General features: G+C 45.3%; 1 protein-coding gene and 1 pseudogene across 2 annotated transcripts in view; both read left to right on the top strand.

The window, feature by feature from the left end:
- PELI2 (pellino E3 ubiquitin protein ligase family member 2) overlaps positions 1-8,921 on the top strand; it is a 189,252-nt gene extending 180,331 nt beyond the window's left edge. Inside the window, exon 7 of the mRNA XM_081113481.1 lies at positions 5,685-8,921. Coding sequence (XP_080969607.1) covers positions 5,685-6,251 — 567 coding nt within the window. The 3' untranslated portion in view covers positions 6,252-8,921. The remainder of the gene's footprint in view (positions 1-5,684) is intronic.
- Positions 8,922-12,963: 4,042 nt separating this feature from the next.
- Positions 12,964-24,394, top strand: LOC308516073 (WD repeat and coiled-coil-containing protein-like; annotated as a pseudogene). Its single transcript has 4 exons — positions 12,964-13,153; positions 16,031-16,915; positions 18,642-18,727; positions 24,242-24,394. The product of its transcript is annotated as a WD repeat and coiled-coil-containing protein-like (transcript).
- The last annotated feature ends 1,151 nt before the right edge of the window (positions 24,395-25,545 follow it).

The following is a 25,545-nucleotide window of genomic DNA, read 5'->3' as shown; positions in this document are numbered from 1 at the left end:
CTCTCCTTGCTATTTATTATTAGGGAATTTTTTAAAAAATATATTTTATTGATTTTTTACAGAGAGGAAGGAAGAGAGATAGAGAGTTAGAAACATCGATGGGAGAGAAACATCGATCAGCCGCCTCCTGCACATCTCCCACTGGGGATGTGCCCGCAACCCAGGTACATGCCCTTGACCGGAATTGAACCTGGGACCCCTCAGTCCGCAGGCCGACGCTCTATCCACTGAGCCAAACGGTTTCGGCAGGGAATTTTTTAAGTTTCTATTTTTATACCATCACTCAGCTACAGGTACAACTGCTTTGATGGTAAAGCCCAGTCTTGGAGCATCATGGCTGAGTAAATATGAGAAGTGTTTTTTAAGAGAGGCCAAGCAAATTTAATAAACTTTCTCTAAACGCTTTTAAAGAGATTATAAATAGGGAAGAAAATGTTACAGCAGTTTTTCCAAATAACTTTTTGTCTCTGATCACCAGATATTGTTACACAACACTGGCCTATGTTGGCCATCCTGGTTATTACTCATTCTAACAGCAACAGTGAGAAGTCAATGAAAGATTGCTGGGTGCAGGCACTGCATTAACATTTCAGAGACATCATTAGCTCCTAATTTAATCTTCACAGCAGCCTTGTCAGGGAAGTGGAATTGTCCCCCTTTTATGGGTGAGGAAGGTGTGGAGTAGAGAGGTCACTGTATTTTTCCATGTGTAAGATACTTTTTCTAAAATTGTTAGACTGAAAATCGAGGGGCGTCTTATACACAGAAGTCAGACAAGGAGGGAGCCTTGCAGGTGCATAGCTGCCTATACCTTGTCAAACAGGCTTCCTCCAATCATGAACCTTATTGTTAGTGACGTCAGCTGGTGCTGTAATTGGAGGTGGAGGTGGAGGTGGAGGTGGAGAGTGTGCAGATGCAACAGCGACTGGAGCATTCTGAGCCCATAAAGATGTCAAAAAAGAAAAAAAAAAAGATAAATACCTGTAAGTGATTGTCTTACTCTGCAAAATTCAAACTGAATGTACTCAGCTATGCAAAAGAGCATGGAAATAGAGCTGCAGAGAGACAATTTGGACCTCCTCCCACTGAGTGTGTGATCAGACAGTGGAGAAAACAGGAAGAACAACTCCTTAAATGCCAAAAAAGAAGAGGGCGTTAAGAGGAAAACCAGCAAAATGTTTAAAATATTGATTTCTTAATTTGGGGTTGGAAAAGTGGGGGGCGTCTTATGCATGGAAAAATACAGTACATATTGCCCAATGTCACAGAGTTAGAAGGTGGCAGTAGATTGGATGGAAACTTGGTTCCCCCTGTTTGAGAGTCTGGACTCCTGGCCATCACTCGGTACCATCTTGTGAGGAGTCACATCTGGCTCTCATCTGAGATGGTCACCAGAGCATTTGCCTCCTGGGCAAATGTAAAGCATTTGTAGCAATCCACAAAAGGGCTTGTTTATCCCAGAGGGCATACCCGGGATGCGTGTCTTGCCCACTCTGGAAATTGTGTAGTGACCCAGCTTACATGCTATAGTGTGCCAGAGACAACTCCAAAGTATGTTAATATAGACTAATGTTAGTTTTCCCTGGAAGTGACCCTGAGACCTACGTAAAGCTGTGCTGTACTGTCTGGTAGTATATCACTGACCCAGCCAGCAGTAAAGGTTTCCAGTTTCCGTCAGTCTGGTCTTGGACTTTTGGGTGACACTGTGGGGATGAAGGGACATCCTCCTGCGATCCCCACTTGAGAACTTGGAGAGCAGTTTGTCTCTCTCCAAGAAGAAAGCCTGCTGATCCTTTGCACTTCCATCCCAGTGTGTGACACTCTGGTCCCATGCGTGTTACCAGTAGCAGTTGATAGAAATTGTGTGTCTTGAAATAGCATTTGTAATTTAATATGGAAATATTGAACTAAGATGGTCAGCTAAAAGTCCAGAATATTTGTTATGACAGCAGTCTTTGCCTCCTGGTGGAGGGTTTTGTATTAACATCATACTCAGTGTTTAATGTGAATCAGTTTACTAGCATGTTTTTAACAAGTCACCACAGTTGCTCATTATTACAGCACATGATGAGCCCTTGGTACTTTAATTAAGTGTGGGGGAAATATTTTTTCAGGAGCTGAAACCCCTGAGTAAATAAATAGGCGAATGAACTGTGAATTGTGTCTTACTCATTTACCTAGTTAATGATAACATGGTAACGTTTATAATACTGCTCTAATAGACTCAAGTATTGATTACACTATATTGGCTTTCTGTAAAATTAGGTAAATTCAGTTAAGTTGATTTCTTACCTAATTCTAGGTGAAATTATAAAAATACCCATATTGTTGCCCAGCCACAGTGGCTGAGTCAGTTGAGCTTTATCCTGTGCACTGAAAGGTTGCAGGTTCAATTCCCAGTCAGGGCACATATCTGGGTTGTGCGTTCAACCCCTGGTGAAGGCATGTATGGAAGGCAGCTGATCCATGTTCTCTCTCACATGTATATCTCTCTCTTTCTCTTTCCCTTCCTCTATCTAAGCACCTCCTCCATCCTCATGGATGCAAGGATTAAAAATAACAAATAACCATAGTGTTACTACGCATAGGCTGTACCAAGTGCTCTGTGTTAATTCTCTCTCAGACATCACTCAAAGCAGCCCTAGGAGGTCAGTATTGTTACTGTTTACAGACGAGGAAACCAGGCTTTAAAAGGTTGTCACTTGCTACAGGTGGAGGATAGGGCTTTTAATTCTGTTTTCTAAGTTTAGCCATCTGATATTTCAGGGCCTGTAGGTTTTAACTATCTCTCACTTCCACAACCCTGTCTATTCCTTGTGCCTTCTCCTTGTCCCCCTTTTGTAGAATCCTATATAATAAAAAGCTAATATGCAAATTGTCCCCTTGGGAGTTTGACCAACTAGGAGTTTGATCACTTACTATGATATGCGCTGACCATCAAGGGGCAGCACGGAACGAAGGAAGACCCCACTGGCAACTGGGGGAAGGAAGGCCCCAATCAGCCCTGATCGCTGGCCAGGCTTAGGGACCCTACCCGTGCACGAATTTCGTGCACTGGGTCTCTAGTTTAAAAAATAAAATCCAAACCCTTGCCTCTGCACAGTGGTATCTTCCCCACTCTACCCTCCACACTGTATTCTAGAGAAAAGCTACACATTTTGTTCATAGATAGAGGTAGCACATAAGAGAGTACAGATAGGAAGAAAACAGGCCACTGTGTGGGCAGCCACTATGGTTCCGAAGGCAGGCCACAGGCTGCATTCTGAATCAGCGACCTCCCAGCAAGACCTGAATGATGAGTGGGAGTTCCCCAAGCGAGGGATAAACATGGGGTGGGGTGTGATGGAGAGTGCTACTCAGCACTGGTGCGCATGCCTGTGGGCAATCCAGCTCAATGCATCCATAGACTTGAACTGCGTGCACTCATCACAGGCAGCCCTGTTTTACTGCAAGCTGCAGCAGCTGAAGTCGAGTGGCCATATTGTGAAGGTTAGAAGTTTGGGCTTCATCCTGATGGCAATAGAGAGCCAGCACAGTCCTTTAAGCCAGAGAATGACAGAATTTCTGATCTTCCCCATCCTCTCTTCTCCTTACATGGTTCGTTTCCTGCACCCCAGCCTTAGTGGGGGGGGTACCCTGGCTCTGTCCTTGGCCTCCTGCCCTCCCAGGGACCCCGGTGGGTAGTCTCGTCCACTCCAGGGCTTCACCTAGATGATGATAAATCCCAGATGTGCTTCTCTGAGCCACACCGGCCTTCTGTGCATTGCATTATAGACACTTTGCACAACCCAAAACTACACACCCAAAACTGATCTTACTATCTTTCCCCCCAAATCTGCCATTTCTTCTAGATCAGTGGTTCTCAACCTTCCTAATGCCACGACCCTTTAATACAGTTCCTCATGTTGTGGTGACCCCCAACCATAAAATTATTTTCATTGCTACTTCATAACTGTAATTTTGCTACTGTTATGAATCATAATGTAAATATCTGATATGCGGGATGTATTTTCATTGTTACAAATGGAACATAAAGCATACTGATTAATCACAAAAACAATATGTAATTATATGTGTTTTCCGATGGTCTTAGGCGACCCCTGTGAAAGGGTCGTTCAACCCCCAAAGGGGTCGCGACCCCACAGGTTGAGAATCGCTGCTGTAGATCATCTGTCCCCGGAAAGCCCCATTCTCTATAGACAGTGAAGCCAGGTACGTAGAAGCCTTTCTTCGTGAATCGGAGCTGAGGGCTGTGAGTCCAGTTCCTCCACATTTAACATCTGTGCCACTGATACTCTCTTTGCTGAGCTGCGCCCACACTCTTTGCCTGGAGAGAGAGCTCCCACTGTTTCCACTTCCAGTTACACCCATCAGTCTGGCCTCCACTTCTGGAAGGGACCTTTTGGAAAGGCAAATCGTTGTTTTATAACTTCCTAAAACTGCCCAGGGACACCCTTTGGGCACTGAGGCCAACCGACCTCTCCACCCTGGAACTCCTGTTCTGCCCCCCCAACGCCCTGTGCCCCATCCAGCCATGTTCAACTGCCTGCTGAACCTTGTTGAACCCCTTGTTCCACAGTGCACATGGTGTTTGGCCTTCTCCTGCCTTCTCCTGGTGTGCCTCCTCTCCCACCTGCTGACTCCTAACTACATCTTTTTCAAATCTCTGTTCAAGGAAAACCCTTTAAAAACCATTTCTGACTTTGCCATCATCAGAGTAACGGGAGCAAACATTTACACAGTGCTCACTGCACGCCAGACATTGTTCCACGCACTTTACTTGCAATGACTTTTTAACCCTCACAATCCCCTCATCTGCATTCTACAGAAGAGGAAACTGGCACACTGGGACTCAAGGTCGCAGAGCTAGAAAGTGACAGAGCCTAGATTCAGAGACCCACAGAGTCCCCATTGGGACTGCTGTGATGTGGCCTCACATAGCACTTGCAACACCTTACTGACCTTTAGCTGGAGCCTGTGTGGCCCCCACCATTAAGGAACAAGGCCCTTCCAGGTGGGGGTGAGGTTGTATTGGTTTTGCACCCCGGGCCTTAGAGCACATGCCCCGGCTGAGGCAGCGGTCAGATTCCTGCTGACCCAACTGTGCTCGTCAGCTGTTCATCAGTCTTGTGAGCACCTCGGTGCTTAGCCCAGCCCCCAGCCATCCTCCCAAAGTGAAGGCTCCCACTGACCACTTGTGCTCCGGGCCTCAGGAGTGCAGGGTAAAAGGTGGGTTGTTGGAAGCCAGGAGTCACCGGAGCCGCGTGGACACCGCAGTCATCATGGCAGGGCCCCTCGGGGTCTCTGATCGGCTGAGGCGAAATACGTGTGGTCATCCCTGGATGGACCGGGTGGACATCTCCAGCCCCTGATGAGATCAGAGGGTAACTGTGCTGTTGACTTACGGAGGAAAAGTAAAAATCTAAGGAGATTCGTGCTCACTGAAGTTACCGCCACAGTAAGGACACCTCCAGCTGCGCAGGTTGTGGCGCATGTGTAGCGTGTCCAGTGTTCAAGAGAGGAAACTGAGGCTCAGGGAGAGTAAGTTACTCCCCGTCCTGTCTTTAGCGCGATAAACTGACTCCCCGTGCTTACTTCAAAGATGGCGTGTTTATTTTGAAACGGGAGAATGTCGGCGATTTGCCGGATTGTGTTTTAAAGGCCTGTCTGTCCACTTGCTCTAGGTGGAGAGTGAGACCAACGTGCTGCAGGACGGCTCCCTCATCGACCTGTGCGGGGCCACCCTGCTCTGGCGGACCGCCGACGGCCTCTTCCACGCGCCCACCCAGAAGCACATCGAGGCCCTGCGGCAGGAGATCAACGCGGCGCGGCCGCAGTGCCCCGTGGGGCTCAACACCCTGGCCTTCCCCAGCATCAGCAGGAAGGAGGTGGTGGAGGAGAAGCAGCCCTGGGCCTACCTCAGCTGCGGCCACGTGCACGGCTACCACAACTGGGGCCACCGCAGCGACACGGAGGCCAACGAGCGGGAGTGCCCCATGTGCAGGACTGTGGGCCCCTACGTGCCTCTGTGGCTCGGCTGTGAGGCCGGATTTTACGTGGACGCGGGACCGCCGACACACGCCTTCACCCCGTGCGGACACGTGTGCTCGGAGAAGTCCGCCAAGTACTGGGCTCAGATCCCGCTGCCGCACGGCACCCACGCGTTCCACGCCGCCTGCCCCTTCTGCGCCACGCAGCTGGCCGGGGAGCAGAACTGCATCAAGCTAATTTTCCAGGGTCCAGTCGACTGATGCCCTTGGCAGCCATCTACGACTTTATTAACAAGTTACTGTGAAGATTTTTGCCACTAACTCGCGATTTTACCTTTTTATAGTGTTGTTTCGTTAAGGGAGGGGCCCGAGGCCGGGAGGAGGGGGAGGTAGTGAGCAGCCGCGCCGGGAGTTGGAGGCCATGGAGGCCAGCGGTGTGTGGCGCGCACCCAACAGCGGCATCGTCCGTGACATCGGCCTGGTGAGCCACATGGTCTCTGTAATGATTGGACCGAAGCGCCATGCTTTGATTTCAACCTTGGGTTTTTAAACAAGTCTTTTTTTCCCTTTGTAGCCTTGGATAAAACTTTAAATCATATTTTACAAATGAAGAAATGTATTCAAAAGTTGTTGGCTCGTAATATGCCGCGGTCCGTGCTGCAGGGTGTAGGTGTCCTGGAAGACGTTCCATGTCTGGAAATACTTGATACAACAGGCTAGACTCGACCAGATCCCAGGGGTGGCTCTGTAAAATGTCATCGATGGCCAGGAGACCTTAGGCACAGGTGGTGGTTTTGAAATCTGGGGTTTTTTTCTTACTTTTGGGGGAGAGAATGTTCATATGTTGTCCTGTTTTCTTTTTAACTTTGGTGGAATTTATTTTATACACACATTCACCAAATACCTTGGCATTTCAAACAAAGAACTTCCCGTAACTTTTTGCCTTTTGTTATTTATAATATAGTTTGCCCCCACTACTCATCGTGCATGGCCAGAACTGTTCAGTTTATTAAAATGTAGCAACTTTTAAAAATCCATTCACTGAAGGTAATTATTGCAGCAGTAAACATGGCCTAGGTCCTATAATACCAAGTTTATTTGCTTACCGAATTGTTTTAAGATTTAAGAGTGATTAAAAGTGAGATTTTACTTTTTAAAACCACTCATTGAGGTTTCATAAGTTTTTTTTTTTTCTTCCTAAAGAAAGCCAAAATTCTGTGAGCCTAAGAGCAACACGTCACAATGACACGGGCGTTTTTATCTACTCCCTCTCCGCCATCTGTCACCTTCCCTCGCAGCTTACAGAGCCCTGGAAGTTTTGAAAATGTTTGCAAATCAAGCTACATTTAAATGTGATCATTAGATATACACAACACCAAGTGGTACATCTGCAGAGATAATTTGAAATTCCTGATTTCAAGAGAGCAAATGAGTGTTTACTGAGGAATAATTAAATCAAAATTTCAGATGAGCCCCTCCAACCCTCTCTGTTTTTTCCCTCTCACTTGGAATAATAATCCATGGGTGCCCATTCTGTGTGGTACCAGGAGCATCACTGCTCCCAGAATGGAAATCCTACAGGACAGAGCTGGCTGAGATGGTGGGTCACTGCCACATGGGACAAGTATTTATTTAAGCTAACATCCTCTTAAATTGACCACTGCATATCTGTACTACATTTTTTAACCTTTGTAAAGATAGATCTAATTTATATGGTTCTAATATACTATATCTGTACTTGAATTGGTTTTTTCTTGTTTTGCCTACTGGCAAATATTTTGCCTATTTTCAATTGTTCTGACCCATTTTTGAATGTCCTTTTCCTTAAAGTGGTAAGCTATATTACTCCTGATTGCTGCTGCTTAATTGACTTAATATATAAGAAGTTCAGCCTCTGTTATAAAATAGCTTGACTTGCCCGTGGAGACTATTGTGGAGGATGAGTGTGGTGTAGGTTTTAAGTGATGTGAGAATCCAACCGCAGTCCTCTTACTGATCGCTTCCCCTGTTCTGTGCAGCGTGCTCTACCTGCAGACAGAAAAGAAAGCAATGGAGTTGCCTAACTAATACATCAAATGCCTCTTAATTTAGCCAGAGTCTCCAGTGATTAGCTTTCACTGATAGAGTGTGTCCTTTCCATCTGTGATTCTTTGGGCTTCACAAAATGGTAAAGGAGGCACACACTCCTTTTTCTTACTATAGAGCTAGAAGGTGGTTTGAGGACTCTTGATACCCTAAAAGTATCATGTAAGGTAAATGGTCTGGCATCCAGTAAGGCTGGATTTTACCTCTCAAAAAAAACCTTTTTTTCCAGAAAGTTGTGCTCTGATATAATTTTCCATTTTCAAGGACTATATAGGAGTCTGGTAGTTCTGCATACAACATGTGCCTCAAAACAAAATTACCTTCCAACCTGAAAAGTTTGATTTTTAGCAAACTCAGATAGCTAAATGGAAGTTGAAATTTGGGGAATAAATTTCAAACTCTTGGAAGGCGCTAGCTACATCTTGTCCTTGCAGCTCCACGTGAGGTCCCTCCCACCTGCCTAAGACACCACAGTGCGGGGGCAAGTCTTCGAAAAGGAACCGCTGTTCATCTTGGCCACGTTCAGTCAGATCCTCTTATGATCTTGGCTAACGAGATTTGTTTCTCAGAGTCAAGAGTGTCAGTAGGAATAAAGAACTCTAATCTCCCAAGTAGAGTAATCCAGTTCAGAACAGGTCACCTCTCAGAGGTCACTTCTGTTTTTATGTTTTGCTTGCCACCACATTGAAGGGTGAGTCTCACTCCCCTATGTGCATTCATAGGAAGTTACTGACCAATTATCCCCATCTCGGCCTGACCGAAATGCCTCTTGTGAATAGATTTCCAGAAGTTTGGCCCCAGTGATGTATTCCCATTGGTATTTTTTTTTTTCAGTTGTTTACTACCAAAAAAAAAAAAAAAAAAAGATTCAGAGTGAATGGGGTTACAACACAATATTTTTCTAGTCCGGAATTTTTTTATTAATAATCGGTGCTGCCGGGTCATGCATGCTGCAACTCTTAACATTTTCCTTATTTGGTTATGCTTTTTGCAAAAAGGGCTACAGTTCACACTGCAGAGTATTAAGCTTTCTGGGTTTTTCCCACTGTGGCCCCAAAGAATTAAAATCTTTTAATATAAATAGAGCATATTTATCATTCCTCAATAGTTAATTATAGAGTTTGGTACCTTTGTGCCTCAGGGAAGCCACATGATATAACTGGTTATAGAATTTCAGGGTTAGGGTTTAGAGAAAGGAGAAAGCCATTGGAAAAACGATGGGCTCCATTAAGGAGACTAATGAATCTGGATGCAGAAATATGCCGGGAACTGGCATACACATGATTGTAGTAGAATTTATTTCCAGTATCATTAGGGAAATAGTTTTTAAGTTATTCCATATACTGTATCAGGAGAGTTGAGGAGAGTGCTTCATAAAGCTTCAACGCTTTATTTTTGCTTACATAGAAAAACTCCAACTCTTGTGATGTGGGAGCTCAGTATTGTTGTTGGGGCACTTTTGAGAGTGTAAGGGAAACGTTTCCCCTGTCTTGATTTAAGTGTGACACAGGTCACAGAATTGTCACCTGCCGTTCTATGATTTTGATCGACTTCTTTTGTTTTTAAAAGCCATTCTGTGCCCTGGACTTGCATGAAAGGGTTATGATCACACCATTGTTAATGCTGGCTAACACCTAGCTATATTCGAGTGATCCTGCCTTGTGACAGTGGAATTTCTGATAGACAAACCACGGAACTTTGATTTTAAGCCGGGTCCAGCTCCGTTCCCTTGCCGGTCAACCTTACATCCCCACAGTCCAGCCTCCATGGGCTGAAGGTATGAAGGTCCGTCATTGGTGCTGGAAATGGAGCCACCCTGTGATCGCTTCTTTATTACCCAGTCTAAGGCCAATGAGAAAACTTTAGGGTCTTTTGAAAAGAGTGTAAGAATGATTGAAGCAGTACAACAAGACTTATCAGTATTTCATTTTTATAAAACTTACATCTTCTCAAGTAAATTTTAGCCCTCATGAACAATCCCTAGAGGAAGATAGGGAAAAGCAAATATTTTTCCAGTTCTATTTAACTTTCTAAACAAAATAAACTCAATGAAAGGGAAGCTGAGGTTTTTGTTTTGTTTTGTTTTTTAGTGGAGATGACAGATTGCTTCCCTGTATTAAATAGTCTAGTTAAGGGGTGGTCATATTTACCATGTATAGTGTTATGAGCAGTTAAATTTTATGGCTATATTTGTAAAACTGTTCTTTTATATTTCATGTCAAATTGAAAAATTTATTTCTTCACTGTTGTACCTGTGGAAATACAAGCCATTTTACAGGAAAAACCTTCAAAAACTATTAAACGGATCTCAGTATGTTTCTGAGTGGTTGTCTTCAGACTCTGTGGCCATCCTGGGTTCATCAGGACATTCACTAGGAAGCTAATACAAAAGCAGACTTGATTCTTGTATTTAAGCTTATTATAGTTTTATATTCCACACAGTGCGGATATATTAAAATCTGGATACTCAAAACCCCCTTAATTTTCTTATGGAAAAAAAAACTTCGTCGGTGCTTATATTACTATTTCTTGTGACATTACATCTCTGTCAAATAACTCTAACTTCTAGGAGATCTTAACCTGGCTTGTAGGATTAATGGATTTTCTTTCTGACCATTAAAGTTATATTGCTACTTTTGTGAAAATCTTCATTCACGTTTAACGACATAAGGATTATGTGTAAGCCTTCAGGCCTTAAACTGATGTCTTCCATAAGAAAATATATGTATTTATGGTAATTTTTTCCATCACGTTGATACTGAAAGAATCTTAGTATTGTTGAGAGAGATTTTTCACTTCCACCAAAAGAAAATGCACGTTTATGTGGGCTATTGTTTCATGTCATGCCATGAATTGTAAGATGTGTTATTATGGATGAAGATAGTTATAATTGTAAGAAGATGCATCCCATTCACAAGGGCACAGTATTCATGGGGAAAGAGCAGTGTTCTACAAATGGAGTTGGGACAACTAAATATCCACATGCAAAAGCATGAAGTTGGACACCCACCTTACACAGTATACAGAAGTTAACTCACACTGGATCAAAGGGCAAACACTGCAGGATTCTTAGGAGAAAACAGCAAATCTTTGTGACCTTGGGTTAGTCGATTTCTTAAATACAACAACAAAACCTACAACCAATGAAAGAAAAAGATAAACTTGAGTTCATCAAAATTGAAATGTTTTGTGTGCCAAAGGACACAAAGTAAAAAGACATCCACAAAATGGGAGAAGATATTTGTAAATCATATGCCTGATAAGGGAGTTGTATCCAAAATATGTGAAGAATTCATAACTCATCAACGAAAAGCCCAGTTTAAAAATGATGGAAACATTTGGATATTTTTCCAAAGAAAATATGCAAATGACTAATGAGCACATAAAAAGATTCAATATCGTTAGCCACTAGGGAACTACAAACCGTGAGTTATCACTGTATAGCCACTATGATGGCTAAAATAAAAAAGTAACAAGTATTGGCAATTTGTCGAAAGATTAGAACCTTACACTGTTGGTGGGATTATAAAACTGTACAATTGCTTTGGAACATGCAGGTTGGCAGTTCCGCAAAAGGTAAAATATACAGCTACCATGTGACTGCATTTTCACACTGAGGTGTATACCCAAAAGAATTAAAATTATGTTGACACAAAATTTACCCGTGAATGTTCATAACAGTATAGTTACCAAAAAGTAGAAATGACCTAAAAGTCCATCAACTGATGAATGGATAGATAAAATGTCATGTATCTATACAATAGAATATTGTGTGGCTATGAAAATTAATGAGCTGTTACATGGTATTACAACATTCATGAACTTGGAAACATGCTAAGTGAAAGAAGCCAGACACAAAAGGTCCTATTCAGTATGTCAGAAAAGGCATCTCACAACACCTGATGAAACATCCTGGGCACGGTCCAGACACTCCCATAACCACCAGCAAGAGCACTGTGGACGAGTAAGCAAAGAAAAAATATACTCTCACAATTGAAGTGCAAGTGAAAAGATGGGAAGAAGAAAACCTTTGAAAACAATATGTTGACAATTTATTATTCATTTTCTTTATCTATTTGTATTTAGAAAATAAATTACCTAAGTCCCAGCAGATACATATTGGAACTGTGGAATTTCTGTAGGAATAAATGTCCGTGTGCTCTCAGGTACTTGCCAGAGTTTTAACAAAATTATGGACAGCATTAAGAGTAGCAAAAATCATCTTCAATATAACCTTCAACCATTCATCAGGTAGTTTAATGTCATCAAAATAAGTTTGAACAAACTTGGACCAGTCCTCTTTTTTTGAATTTTCTTTTTATTTCAGTAACCTTTTAAGTGATTTCTCTTGTTTTTACTGCCTAATTGGAAAACACCAAGCCCTTGGGTCGAAGAAAAACCAACTTATAACAGCTTTGGGGAGTAGAGAGAGAAGAGGGCAGACTGGTGAGGAAAGGGGCAGACCTGTAAGTAACTGCAGTGCTCACTCCCAGAGGTGCAGCATCCACAGCGACTTCCAGGGACAAGATGGACAGCACAGCCCTGCAGTACAATCTGCCCGGAGAGTCTGTACTGAAAGGAGGGGAAGGGATTCATAGGCCAAGAAAGACCTGGACAAAAGCAGCCACTTCTGGAGGAATCATTTGTGCTAAAGCAATGAACACTTCCCGGAGAGCCATTGCAGGAGGCAGATGTTTAGATAATACACATCTGCTTTGTGTTTCTATCAGGCCTTCCGCCTGAGAGCTGCAGGACGTAACACGAACATGAACTAATAAATTAAGCCTCGTGGCACTTCTGCGTGATCGATAGACCTAACAGCCATTTCGTAGTGCAGGAAGGGCAGCCGCTGTTCACAGGTGCTCAAGTCATTTACCCAAAGGAAACCATGGCAGACTCTTCCAAAACGGAGTGTCGGTTCTCTCCACGCTCCATCAATGTGCTTTCTCACTTAGCAGGTCAGCAGTTTCAACAGCATGTTTTCTTCGGTGGGACACTTGGCGACGATGAAGGGGGTGCAATGTATACCCTGGTTTCCGTGATTCATTCCAAGAGATCCATCTTCAACGTAACTGGGAGTTGGTTTGAAAATAATAAGCCTTGGATCAAAGCCTTAACTCCTTTCTCTCTGGTTTGCCCAGGAATTAATCTGTTTGCTAATGCTGGTCTCCCCTGGTCTGACCGTGGCCTTTAGCGCTGCAGTTACTTGCTCATGTTGCTTAATCCGATTATGCAAAGAACTTAAAATATTACAGGGATATCAAACAACCCCAACAGGTCTGTGTAGGCATTAGTGTAATTATTTGTTTTGTTATTTTAAGTCCTGAAAAGCTCATGAAATTGACTTTGAAAATAGGGTGTGACATCTTGACAACAGGCAATGCCTACCCCTTGAAGGAACCTAACTGGCTTGGTCACACTTCACTGTGTAGGCGCCTACATCCTACTCCCCTCCATTATCACAACCTGTTCTAAGTGGTGGCGTCTCTGTCCTCTTGCTCTTCCATGACCCACATAATTTCAGTAGAATAAGTCAGAAGGAAACAGAGCAAGGAAGTCAGAAAACCCTGGAGCTTCTAGTCCCTTTTAGAAAGAAAACGGTCACCTCCCTTTCACAAAGGTAGGATGATTCTACCTCGATACATGTTTTCAAACTTCTCAGAGAGTAGCCAGCTTACCTCCAAGTCACCGGTGTTCTTAATTCCCATGTGTTCTCTCTTTTCTACAGCAAGAGAGAGGAGCTTCTTTTTTCATAAAGCAGGGAGGGCATCATTTACTTGCCACTGTTTGCCATTCAGTCTCCAGACCCTGTCCTGTGCCTGCTTTGCATCCTCAACCCGCTCACACCCTGTTGTCTCCCAGGCCCTCCCAACACCCCAAATGCTGGCACTGACTGAGCAGTGGTGGGGTGCCCTGGCCTTGAGGTGGCAGAGCCGGGAGGGACCGCACCTCCTGGTTTCGGCCGTGGGCGGGGAGCCCTGGGACCTGCGTGGATGGGATGTAAGCCCCAGCACCTGGGACTGGTCGTTCTGTAGAAATTCTGTCACATGTGCCCCAGTCATCTCCACAGGAGTGGGTGCTTATCCACATGGGGGGGGGGGGGGGAACCGCACGTGTTCGGAGGAGGGGGTCAGTGAATGGCCATAACTTAGGAGAAGAAAAAAAAAACCCCTAAGTGATTCTGATACTGTTTCTGGGAGGCCAGTTAAAATCCTCCCCCTCGTAGACTATGCAGCGTCTGAAAAGCATATTTTGTCCTAGAGTTTCTGACTGGTGTGGGTGGAATACCAGGGTGGCGAGTGGGGGCGGGGGGAGAGTGTATGTGTGTGTGTGTGTGTGAAGGACAAGTCGGCAGAAAAAGCACGAGGTCAACCAGCCACCTAAGCCTGCACTTCCGGCCTCCACCATTTCCTCAGAACTCTCTGGTGTGTCCTCTCTTGTGTGTCGAGGTTGATAAACTTAAAGGGAGAAGTAAAGATCTTGTGAGAGAAGAGAAACCACCCCGAAGTGCTCTGCTGTGGGAATGAGATCATTTCTCAGTGTGGGGCTCTGTGGTTTGACCTTGGGAGCCTGGGTCCTAGGCCATCCGAGGCTCGTTTATCTCACTTGAAGAATAAGCCTGGAGTTGGCTGAAGGACCGTTCCTGCTGCTCACACCCTCATTATTAAGGTTTTTAGGGGCGGAAACAGCCTTTTCCTTGGGAGTTTGTATTGCAACCTTTGAAGCAACCGTAACAAAAACCCAGAGTGCATGAAATCATTCTTTCTGAGCTTCCAGAGAATTCGTGTTTTGTGACAGAAAAGGAAATACTTTCCTACTCATTGGAGCCCCTGCTAGACTAAAAGTTGGCAGGGCTGAATGGTTTTGTGACAACAGGAAAATTTATGGCTACAAATTTAATTAGGATACTCACTTGGAACTGTCAACAAAATGAAAAGGCAAACAAGGGGATGGGAGGAAATATTTGCAAATCATATGTGATCAGGGGTTAATATTCAAAGAACTTGCATAATTTAATAGCCATAAAACAAACAATCCAATTAAAAAGGGGGCAAAGGAACTGAATAGACCCTTTTTCCAAAGAAGACATACAAATGGCCCATATATATACATATATATGTATATATATATAACTATATATATATATGTATGCATAGTTCCTATATATCATACATATAACTTTTTTTAAAAATCTTGATAAGTACATTCTAATTGAGTTAAAATATGTATCACATGAAGTTTGCCATTGTAGTCATGTTTCAGTGTACAATTCAATGGCATTAAGTACATTCACATGTTGTGTAACCATCAAGCTAATTTCAGCTAAGGTTTTCCTCTGGTGAATGTGGTCAGAAGGAACTGGAGGTAATTCTGTGGAATCCAGGATGGAAAGTGATCCGTTGCAAGCCAAGATGCCTGCTGCACCTTTTCATGCCCCATGGTAGCAGCAGCACATGATTGAGCCTACAATTCAGGCATGTGCCCTTGACCAGAATCAAACCTGGGACCCTTCAGTCTGCAGACCTAAGCTCTACCCACTGAGCAAAACCAGCTAGGGCTTCATCACTCTTAACATCTCTAAGAAGAGAACCTCTCTCTGGCCCCCCTTTTTTCACAATGCTAATGTCACTGACTTTGCCAAAGAGCCACATCCCCCAGTATTCCTGGGCCGGGGAGAAGTTGCCTCCATGCAAATAAAAGAACACGGGAGCAACACTATTGATAACTGCCACACAATCGATTCCATTGTTGGGAACACTGGAATTTTAAAAGCTAAATAGTTTAGATCCCTGCAATTAATTATGCCATTTAGATTAGTTTTTCACATTTCCTGACCACACAAGACAAATTATGCCAAGTAAATAGAGACCTTTGCTCACCTATCAGAGGCCGTGGAGTTGATGCTTCCGGTACCCACTGCAGACTTTGGACCCACGTTAAATAACCTTCATCAGAAAGGAAGTTGGGAAAAGGAAAACTTCTCAGGAGCAGGCTGAATGCCTTGTATCAAGCAATGCGCCCAATTCATGGCCTTGCCTGGACGATGGGAAGCAGGTAGTCCTGAGTAGAGAGGCCAAGTTTGGGGATTCAAAGGTCACTGGACAATTTGAGCATATGTATGGGGTGTCCTGGGCCCCACCTGTACAGCTGACATGCCCTCTCTGCTCACTGTCCAGCACAAGCAGCATGTCACTGGGTGGCAGCATGTCACTGGGTGGCAGCTGTTCCCAGTACTATGGAAACAAGCAAGCAGTTGGTGTCTCAGACCTGTGAGATTAGACGGTCACACCCTATCCTTCCCCAAGGCTGTGTGTGGCACCCAAAAAGTGCTATTCTGACTGTCAACTACACATGATGCCTCCACCTTCCCAAACGTTCACTGTGATAGCTCCCGGGTAAAAATGGACAGCAACACCGGGCCTGCTGTGCATGTTGGACCCACGACGGCCAGAGGCTGGAGGTGGCAGTAGGCAGCAGCCTGTATTCTTATGTTAGGAGCCGTGCTTAGAAGACTCTTCATAGGTGCTCCTCCTGCCCAGTGTCTGATGTGGACAGAGATGTGCGCTCCATCGGAGCCACTGTGGACTCACAGGTCGTCAATGTCACCGAACTTCCAATAGATAAGATTTGTGGCTTAAGTGCATCTGAAACATTTGACGTTCCACCCAGTAGTGAATTCACTTGTCTGTCTACCTCACCAGTTACTGATGAGATGCCCTCTGTGAATAAAGGGACAGCCTCTAATGGAACAAATTCCAACACATCAGTTTCTCCCTTTTCTTCCTGTTCAGAGCCTCTGGATCTAACTCATATACATGTCAGTAGATCTAAGTCTGAGGGTAATGCCCTTATTTGTGTAAGAAAAAAAGGACTACTTGACAGGCACTAGCCTGGGTTCTTCACATTTGGTCCTCATCACCTTTGAGAAAGAGGTGACCTGGACCAAAAGAGTCACCATTCCAGGCATCTGGCTCCTGCTCTCATAGTATTTAATCTTAAAGCAAAGGTTGTGGCAGTGGCTTCCAATACTTATAATTTTTATCTATTCTATCAATCCATCATTTATGCCAAACATCCAGCAAATTCAATTAGAGAGTAGTGAGAGACCAAAAGGTATATATTTCTTGACGGATAAATTATTAATTTTGATAGGAAAACAAAAATCCACTGATTCAACACTTCTTCCTTCTTCAAAGCCTGATGAGTATATCATCCGCTTGATCTTTAGAGAAGTAATGTTGAAAGAGGAATTTCCGGTAACAGTGAGTGAAAACCAGAGTGGCTACTCTACTTTCAGTGCTCTGTTAAATAAAGCAGAGAGGAAAAAGCTAATTGAAAGTCTCCCCCCAGATATTTGTCACCAAAACAGAGGGCTCTTGTTAACAGCCAATAGCAGTAGTCAAGGTGGAAGGCCTGGAAGGCCCTTTAATAAAGAAATCAGAAGCCCTCCATCCAGTGTCTGTGATGGCCCCACGGCCCTGGACACTCCAGATGCCCGGCCCGTTAACTGGCCAGCAGCACCCCAGACGACACCAGCTCCCCGTCTCCGTCTTCCATACCGTTCACTGTGATAGCTCCCGAGTAAAAACAGACAGCAATACCCAGGGCCTATTCATTGTGCATGCTGGACCCACATACAATGGGGAAAGGAAATGTATCCGCTCTCTAAGGAACTGGGAATTGTATCTGGGAAACTGACTGAAGTACAGCAATGTCTTTCTGAACTCACAGACTCCCTACGTAATGGAAAGACATCCTCTCCAGTGGCTCCACGCTCTCAGAATCTGCCTCACGTCTACCTCTCTTACCAGAAACGCTATGTAACATCTGTTGTTGAAAAAAAGAGAGAGAGACGTGCTTCTCTGCGGTGGCAAACAAGGTCAGCAGACTTTCAGCCTCACTCTTACTGAAATGCTGTGTGACTCCCGCTGGATCCTTCTCTCGGCTGATAGGGAAGGCTTCATCCCATCCACTTCGCAGCCACACAGGAAAGAGTCATGAGAGATGCAGCAGCTCCAGGTCAAATAGCTTCAGAGAGAGTCAGTCTCTCTCTCTCTCTCTCTCTCTCTCTCTCTCTCTCTCTCTCTCTCTCTCTCTCCATCTTTAGAGACTTAACAGCCCAAAGTTTAGATGCCACCAGCTATTTTAACCATCGAGGCAATAGGGCCTGAGACTTGTTTGTAGAGCAAGCATGTCAAACTCAAACGCTAACATGGGCCAAGTAAACATGTGGCCCATGGCCTGCGCGTTTGACATGCTCATTGTAGAGTATTTGCTGTGTAGTTTTTCAGATGAGACCATTACAGATAAGATCTGGTTTCCACTGTGGACTCTCCCCACCGCACGGTGGCACGAAGGTGAAGCCCTTTCTGTGGTTGGCTCAGCCACTTTCCCCACCTTCCCCCAGGCTGAGGCTCACCCTCAGAGCTCAGAGCGCAGTCTCAGAAATTGCTTACATAGTCATGAGGTGTGGTTTCGTCTGAGGGTGGGATTCCCAGAACAAGGGAATATAATGGTGCCCTATGGATTGTGCTGTATGGTGTCTCTGAGGCTTTCTGTCCCTAGCCCAGAGCTGTGGTAAAGCTGTCTCAGAAGCACTTAAAAGGTACCTCAGCACTGTCACAGATCTTTCTCTTGGCTTAAAGATGAAGGTAAGGAGTGCATACCTTCCAGCATATTCTTTTTAGCCCAAACCAGTAGAAATCTCCAGAGCTCAAAGGAAGATCAAAACCCATTGACTGCTATCCCCAGGGCTCCCTAGAACAGGAATTAGTTATCATGTGAGCTGGACCTCCCAGAATTTACACCTAACCCTATCTCTTTGCTTTCTTAGAAAATCCTAGCTGAGTAAGGTCCAAATACTCCTAAAAACTGGCCTTGGGCAAATTTCAAATGACATTTCAGTGTTTTGACCCTTCTAGACCGGACTTGGGTGTGTGCTGGTGTTACTAGTACAATGCCAGGAACAGGCGAAGTCTAAGGCATGGTTTTCTGCTCTTGCCTCTCCTGATTTTCTCTCTGAAACTTTCCCCCCAGTTTTAGGATTATAAGAAATACCCTATTTTTTCTCCTCATAATCAACTCTTTTTAAAAAGTATGTTTTTATTGTTTTTAGAGAGAGAGGGGACAGGTAGAGAGAGACAGAAACATCAATGAGAGAAACATCAACATGGATTGATTGCCTCCTGCACGCCCCCTGCTGTGGATGTGCCCTGACTGGAATCCAACCATGACCTCTTAGTGCATGGGTCGATGCCCAACCAGAGAGCCACACCGGCCAGGCTCAACTCTTAAATTGTAACTTTAATTTTGGTATTTTTCTTTTCTTTTCAGTCAAGTCTTAGAGACCAGCATAAGAGTCTGTGAGAGACAACATTTCAGAAAGTTGGAAATTTCACTGAATCTTATAAATAAGGGCTGAAGGGCCAGCTTACTATAGTGGAAAGAGCCCTAATCCCAACTCTAGGTAGACACAGCACTTCTCACTGCCTTCAAACACAGTTATAAATTTCATTTACAGCAGAATAACCAATCGGTCTGTGTGGCTAATCAGCACACTTGCAGATCCATTGTTTCAGCCATAGAAGCTTCATTAGCCCATACTAATAGTCATTTTTTCCCATTTCCTTAAAAATCATCTGGAAAGAAATATTTTGCACCCTTGGGGACTCCTGTTGGTCTGTTATAGTTTATGAAAATGGAGCTGGGATAGGAAAGAAGCAAGGGCCCATTTTGTGGTTCAGATGCATTAGGGAGTTGGTGGGATCATGGAAGTGGAAGCCACGGGTCTGTGCTCAGTTGCCTGAGAGCAGTGACTGAGGTCTGAGGCCTGGCTACGTTTTCAGGGGAGGGATGAAAGCACGCTACTGTGAAGCCTAAAGAGGGGCTTGGGGGATCCTTTAATAAGTTGAAGGTGGGTGCCTCAATGTACTTGTTACAGTTAGTATTTCACTGGCCAGTCTTCAATAAAATCTCTCATGGTTGGATCACAAAAATAGATTTATGATCCATCAGGTTTTTGTGTGTGTTTTTCAAAATATATTTTTATTTATTTCAGAGAGGGATAGAGAGAGAGAGAGAAACATCAATGATGAGAGAGAATCATTGATCAGCTGCCTCCTGTACGCCCCACTACTGGGGGGTCAAACCCACAACCTGGGTATGTGCCCTTGACCTGAATCAAACCTGGGACCTTTCAGCCCGAAAGCTGACGCTCTATCCACTGAGCCAAACCAGCTAGGGCTGATCCATCAGTTTCCATACAAGTATTTTAGACAGAAATTGGGACTGGTATACGGGTGGGGAAGACTGTCTTAGAGAACCCTGACTCAAAGAAATTTGAATAATGTGAGGGTAGAAGTGAAGAATTACACCAAAAGGCAAAAAAGTTTTCATCTACTGTGCCTGACTTAACCAAAGCAGGGAAATGAGAGTTGATGTCAGCCGTGTGATCTCCACAGCGTGATCTCCACGCTGTGATCCGCAGCCCTAGAAGGGTGTGAGTCCTCAGTGTCGGATAAATTCCATCCGGAACGCGAGAGGCACTGGGACAGGAGAGAGTGCCTGCAGGCTGTGGGCTGGGCTCTGGCGTCTGCATTGTTCCAGGTTGGTAGGCAGCCTGTGCCACTGGGTGAGGGTGAGTTCTAAGGTAAGGCTTAGCAGCATCCTTGCCCTGGAGAAGCACCTGCTTGCCGCCATTCGGAAGCAATGATGCCACTCGCTCCTTCGAGCTCAGCGTTGTCTGACAGTGTCATCGCTCTGCATTCTCTCCCCTTTCCTCCTCTGCTGGGAATCAGCTGTGGAGTGGAGCTGGCATTTTAGGGAGCTTTGAAAGGAAATCTTTTCCGCCTTCTTTTACTCTGATTTTCCTCCATGTGGTGAGTAGCTAGCACACAAAATCACAGAGGACTTAAGTCACAGATTAATTTGATTTCTGGTGCGGCTGTCTCCCCAAATTGCTTGTCTTCTCCTTTCTAGGCTGTTGCCCAGGAAAGTACAGAATTACAACCTGATGAGTTACCATGGCAACCTCTATACATTATCTTTCCTTTAATTGATTTTAGAGAGAGAGGAAGAGAGAAAAAGAGAAACATCGATCGGTTGCCTCCCATACACACCCTGACTGGAGATGGAACCTGCAACCTCGGTTTGTGTCCTGAACAGGAAATGAATCCATGACCTTTTATTGTCTGGATGACACTCCAACCGACTGAGCCACACCAGCCAGGGCGATACATTATCTTTTTAAAGGTTCTAGACTCCATGGACCACATGCCCATGAAGCCAACACTGGCTGGATCGTTACCTAAACAAGATCAGGGGCCTGTTAGGAAGGAGGGGGTAGAGATTGAATTCCCAATCGACACTGTCCACCTCGGTGTCCTTGAGGAATCAGGCAGGCCAAGATGTCACCCGTACAGTTGCCATAAAGCTGATCATTCAAACCCAGTTTAGTCTGCAAAACCAGTACACTTCCACAGGGCCACTCCCATTCTGTACTGATAACCTGTAACTGGGAATTGCCTCGTGCCCCCGACTCTTGTGTTCCAGTGGGTTGTCACTGACTAGAAATCTGTGCTCCTGGGTCTGCCACAGAAAGCTATTGGAGTTCTGTATAAACACAGACACTTCCTGATGGTTTCTGGGGAGAACCATTGAGTGTGGGGCTTGATGCGAGGGCTCTCACTGCTCCTGTTGCTCGCAGGCGTGCACAAAAGGAAGCCGGAGCCAAACACTACGTTAGAGAAGGCGCTATAAGCCACACGAAAGGGGAGTCAGATACCACTCATTTTTGAAACACGAGACTATTTTTTTAAACGCCTGGGCCTTAAATCTGGAGACTCCGCCTCCCCTTCCCTGTGCTCAGGTTTCACGGGGCGCTGCCGTAGGGATGTATTTCCCAGGATGACACTCGGTATCGGGAAGTCAGTGATGAATGCACGGACATTACCGGGGCAATGCGGTTTGCAGACAGGGACTGCGTGAGAATATATTTTCGGGTGCTTCTGCTGGTATTTAACTTGGAGACTGTATATACACTAAATCAGGAAGGCTGATAATACCGTGCATGGGGCATGGTTTATGTACGGTCCAGACAGCGTACGAAGGCTGCCTGGCAGAGAGGGTGGGGATTTATGGTTTCATTCTTGCAGGTGGTGGCAGCTAATACGTTGTAGCTCTCTGTCTATACCTGGGAGTATTTATTTTTCGGTTCATCCTGAGGTGAAGGCAAAGTATAAGGTAAACTATGGGCTTTTTGACATAAATGCAACCTGTGCAGTGATTACATAGCGTCTAAAGGATGGGGAAAGAGTCGAGATGCAACACACTTCTTCCCAGATCTTGCCAAGACTCCGTATCTTGGTGGCAATATCACACAATGGAGGGAAGATGTTTGACTCCCTGGTGATTCTCATTTCACCTGTGGGGGAGGGAGGACTTATCCAATAGCAACAGTAGGTGCAGTGCCTGGAACCCACAAAAATGTTTTAAATTTCTCTTACAATCAGAAGATAAAAATGAACATAATAGTAATGATGATTGTAAATAGTGATGGATCCAGTGTAGATAATACTTGTTCTTGCACTAATGAAGTTGTCAAAAAATTTAATGTTATTTTTAAGTGGGGGAAGGAGCCCACAAAAAAACAAAAATGCCCATGGCCCATGAAAGTCACAATGTGTCCCTACGGTAGGGGAAGCACCAGGCTTAAAATTGAACTTCTGTTTCCCCAGGGAGGCACGGACCGTGGCATGGGGCCTTTGGGGAGGGTGAGCTGTTCCTGGTCTAGAACTGTCTCTGAAGAACCTCAGGGAGGGGTGGGGGCTGCCTGTGAACCCTTAGCCCGTCCAGAAACTGCTCCCATGACCAATTCTATCTGCACCCACCTCAGCATCACATGACCTCTCAGCCGACCTGTGGGCGGCTCTCCAGCTCAGTGTTTCGTAGGGCTGCCATAACAAACACCGCACACTGGGGAGCTTACACAATCGCACTCATTTCCCACAGTCCTGGAGGCCAGAAGTTTAAATCAAGGTGGGGGCAAGATGGCTTGTCCTCAGAGCTGTGAGAAGGAGTCTATCCCACGCCTCTGCTGGCTTTTGCCAATCTTTAGTGGCATCACCCTGACCTCTGCCTTCGCCTTCAACATGGCGTTCTCTCTGAGTGTGTCTGTATCCAAATTTCCCCTCTTTATACGGACACCAGTTATTAAATTAGGGGCCACTCCAGTATGACCTCATCTTAACTCATTACATCTGCAACCACCCTGTTTCCAAATAAGGTCACATTCTGAGGTGCTGGGAGTTGGGATTTCAACATGTGAATATTGGGGGGGGCAGGGGGCACAAGTCAGCCCCAAAACAGCAGTTCACACTAACCCTGTGTTCTAAGTATTGGCTTCGAGTGCGAGCCCCTTAGGCCTGAGGTTGTAGAGAGCAGCTCAGCATGAGCCCTCTGCACATCTCCCATTTCCCTCCTTCCCCACTCCCATCACCAGGTCAAATTCCAAGGGTGTGAGCAGGGGTCCTCGTGCCCAACGCTAGCTGGGGATTAAAGGGGGTCTTCATCTTGTACCGTCACAAACCCCAAAGCCTGCTTTTCAGGAAAAAAAAAATACAGAGTATAGTGAGGCGGAGAGGTGAGACAGAAGGTCACCAGACATGAGAACAGAGGGGGAGGTGGTAGGCAGGTAGGACCAGAGCCAGAAGGCCCTATCTGATGGTCTGTGTGTCAGCTGTTCATTAGCGGGGGGAGGGCCCACTGCAGGTTGGGCTCAGGCGCGTGGATGCTGTGGCTGGGTTGCAGGTGTGGGCGTGGGGAGGTAGGGGGGCGTTTGTAGGGCTGGCGTGGCGCCCAGGGTGCGTGGGAAGCACTGAGCAGTTCAGCAAGGCAGCTGCAGGCATTAGCCAGTTTACTCAACCAGCAGCGTTCGCCACCAAGGCGCGTCATCCTTGTGCAGATGTCACAGTGCACAGGAGTGGGAGCCGTGGAAAACAGAATAGACTTGGGAGCCTTACAGAACTAGACTCCAGTTCCAAATTCTGGGTCCACTTGACTTTAAGCAAATCACTATTTCTCTGGACCCAAGTTCCAACATCGTTAAGATGGGAATAATACTAATGGTAATACCTAGCTCATTAGATTGTTGAGGACGCTATCTGCAGTTCTATGAAGTGTCTGATGAGTCCTGGAATGTGGTAGGTGATGAACAGATGGCAGGCAGTAATGGACGCGGTAGTGACAGAGTCTGGTACCAACCCAATGCCAGACACCTCATTCGGACAGGCGAGGTGCCTGAAGTTGAAACCAAGGCTTGAACCTTCAGGAGTTGTTCTGAGCTTAAAATGCACACACAGAGTCTCAGGTATTGTCCCTGGATTAAAATCATTATAAAACAAGTGTATACACGTAAAAGGAGCCAGGAAGGCACTGGAAATTTTACCCTTTACTGTCATTGACCGGGTGGCTGTCTACTTAGTTCCTTGGCATTTGACCTTTGCTCTTACCTGTGAGTGGGAAAGTAAGGATAACAATAAAGGCTTAGGGGATGTTCACCATGTGCCAAGCCCCATTATTTACATTTTTGTATGTTACTTTATATAATCCCACAAAGCGGAGACTGGAGTGAATGCTGTTATTTTATCTCCATTTTTACAAATGAGAACTGTAGAGAGCGCCTGGGAAGGCACATGAGCTAATTGTCAGCTGAGTCCAGTGGCGTTAGCAGAGCCACGTCCTGGAAACATACCGTGCTAGAGGCAGGTATGTTGTCAGCCTGACCCTTAGCTCAGGTACCAGGGGGCGGGTTTCATTATCTAAGTTCAGCCAGACACAAGGAACGGATGCAATTATCCGGGCCCAGCCAGGAGTGATGATTACAAAGAAACCTCAAGAATGAAGAATTACAGTTTGATCTTTAACCATGATTTCACATAATTTCCTTTATCTTAAACTTTAGTAAAACTTCCTGGTATCATACCAAAATAATACCATGGTATCATCATAAAATACATGTGCTGCACTGGCTCTGGGTCACTGTCTCTCCATCAGAGGGCCAGCTGTCCCACCCAGCCCCAGCTCTTCCCCTCTGTCTCTGTGTCTGCCTCTTTCTTTCATCTTCTCAATCCCCAGCCACCCCTACTCAGGATTCGTGATCCACTCTCTAGCCACGCTGGACGCGGTAAAAGAGAGAATACTTATAGAGAACAATTAAGGTTGCAGAGTCTGGTTCTGGAGCACTTGCCTGTCGCCACTGCTCTTCTGCCTCATATTCTGGAGTCCCTCTACTCAGTGACTCGATTGAAGTGGGGTATGTGTGCGTGTTGGGTATTAGAGGGCACCCAGCCCTCACCTCTCACCCCTGTGCAGGAGGCAGGGATGAGTTGTCTCATTTCAGCTGTTCTCTCTGTTTTTTGCAGAACTTCTTGTTCCTTAAAGGATACAGGAAATGAAGGAGGAAGAGTTTCAA

This window comes from Myotis nattereri, assembly GCF_964212035.1.
Source record: "Myotis nattereri genome assembly, chromosome: 1".
In the NCBI taxonomy this organism is placed as follows: Eukaryota; Metazoa; Chordata; class Mammalia; order Chiroptera; family Vespertilionidae; genus Myotis; species Myotis nattereri.
The sequence above is the reverse complement of the archived record's forward strand: the minus strand, read 5'-3'. Positions and strand labels throughout refer to the sequence as shown.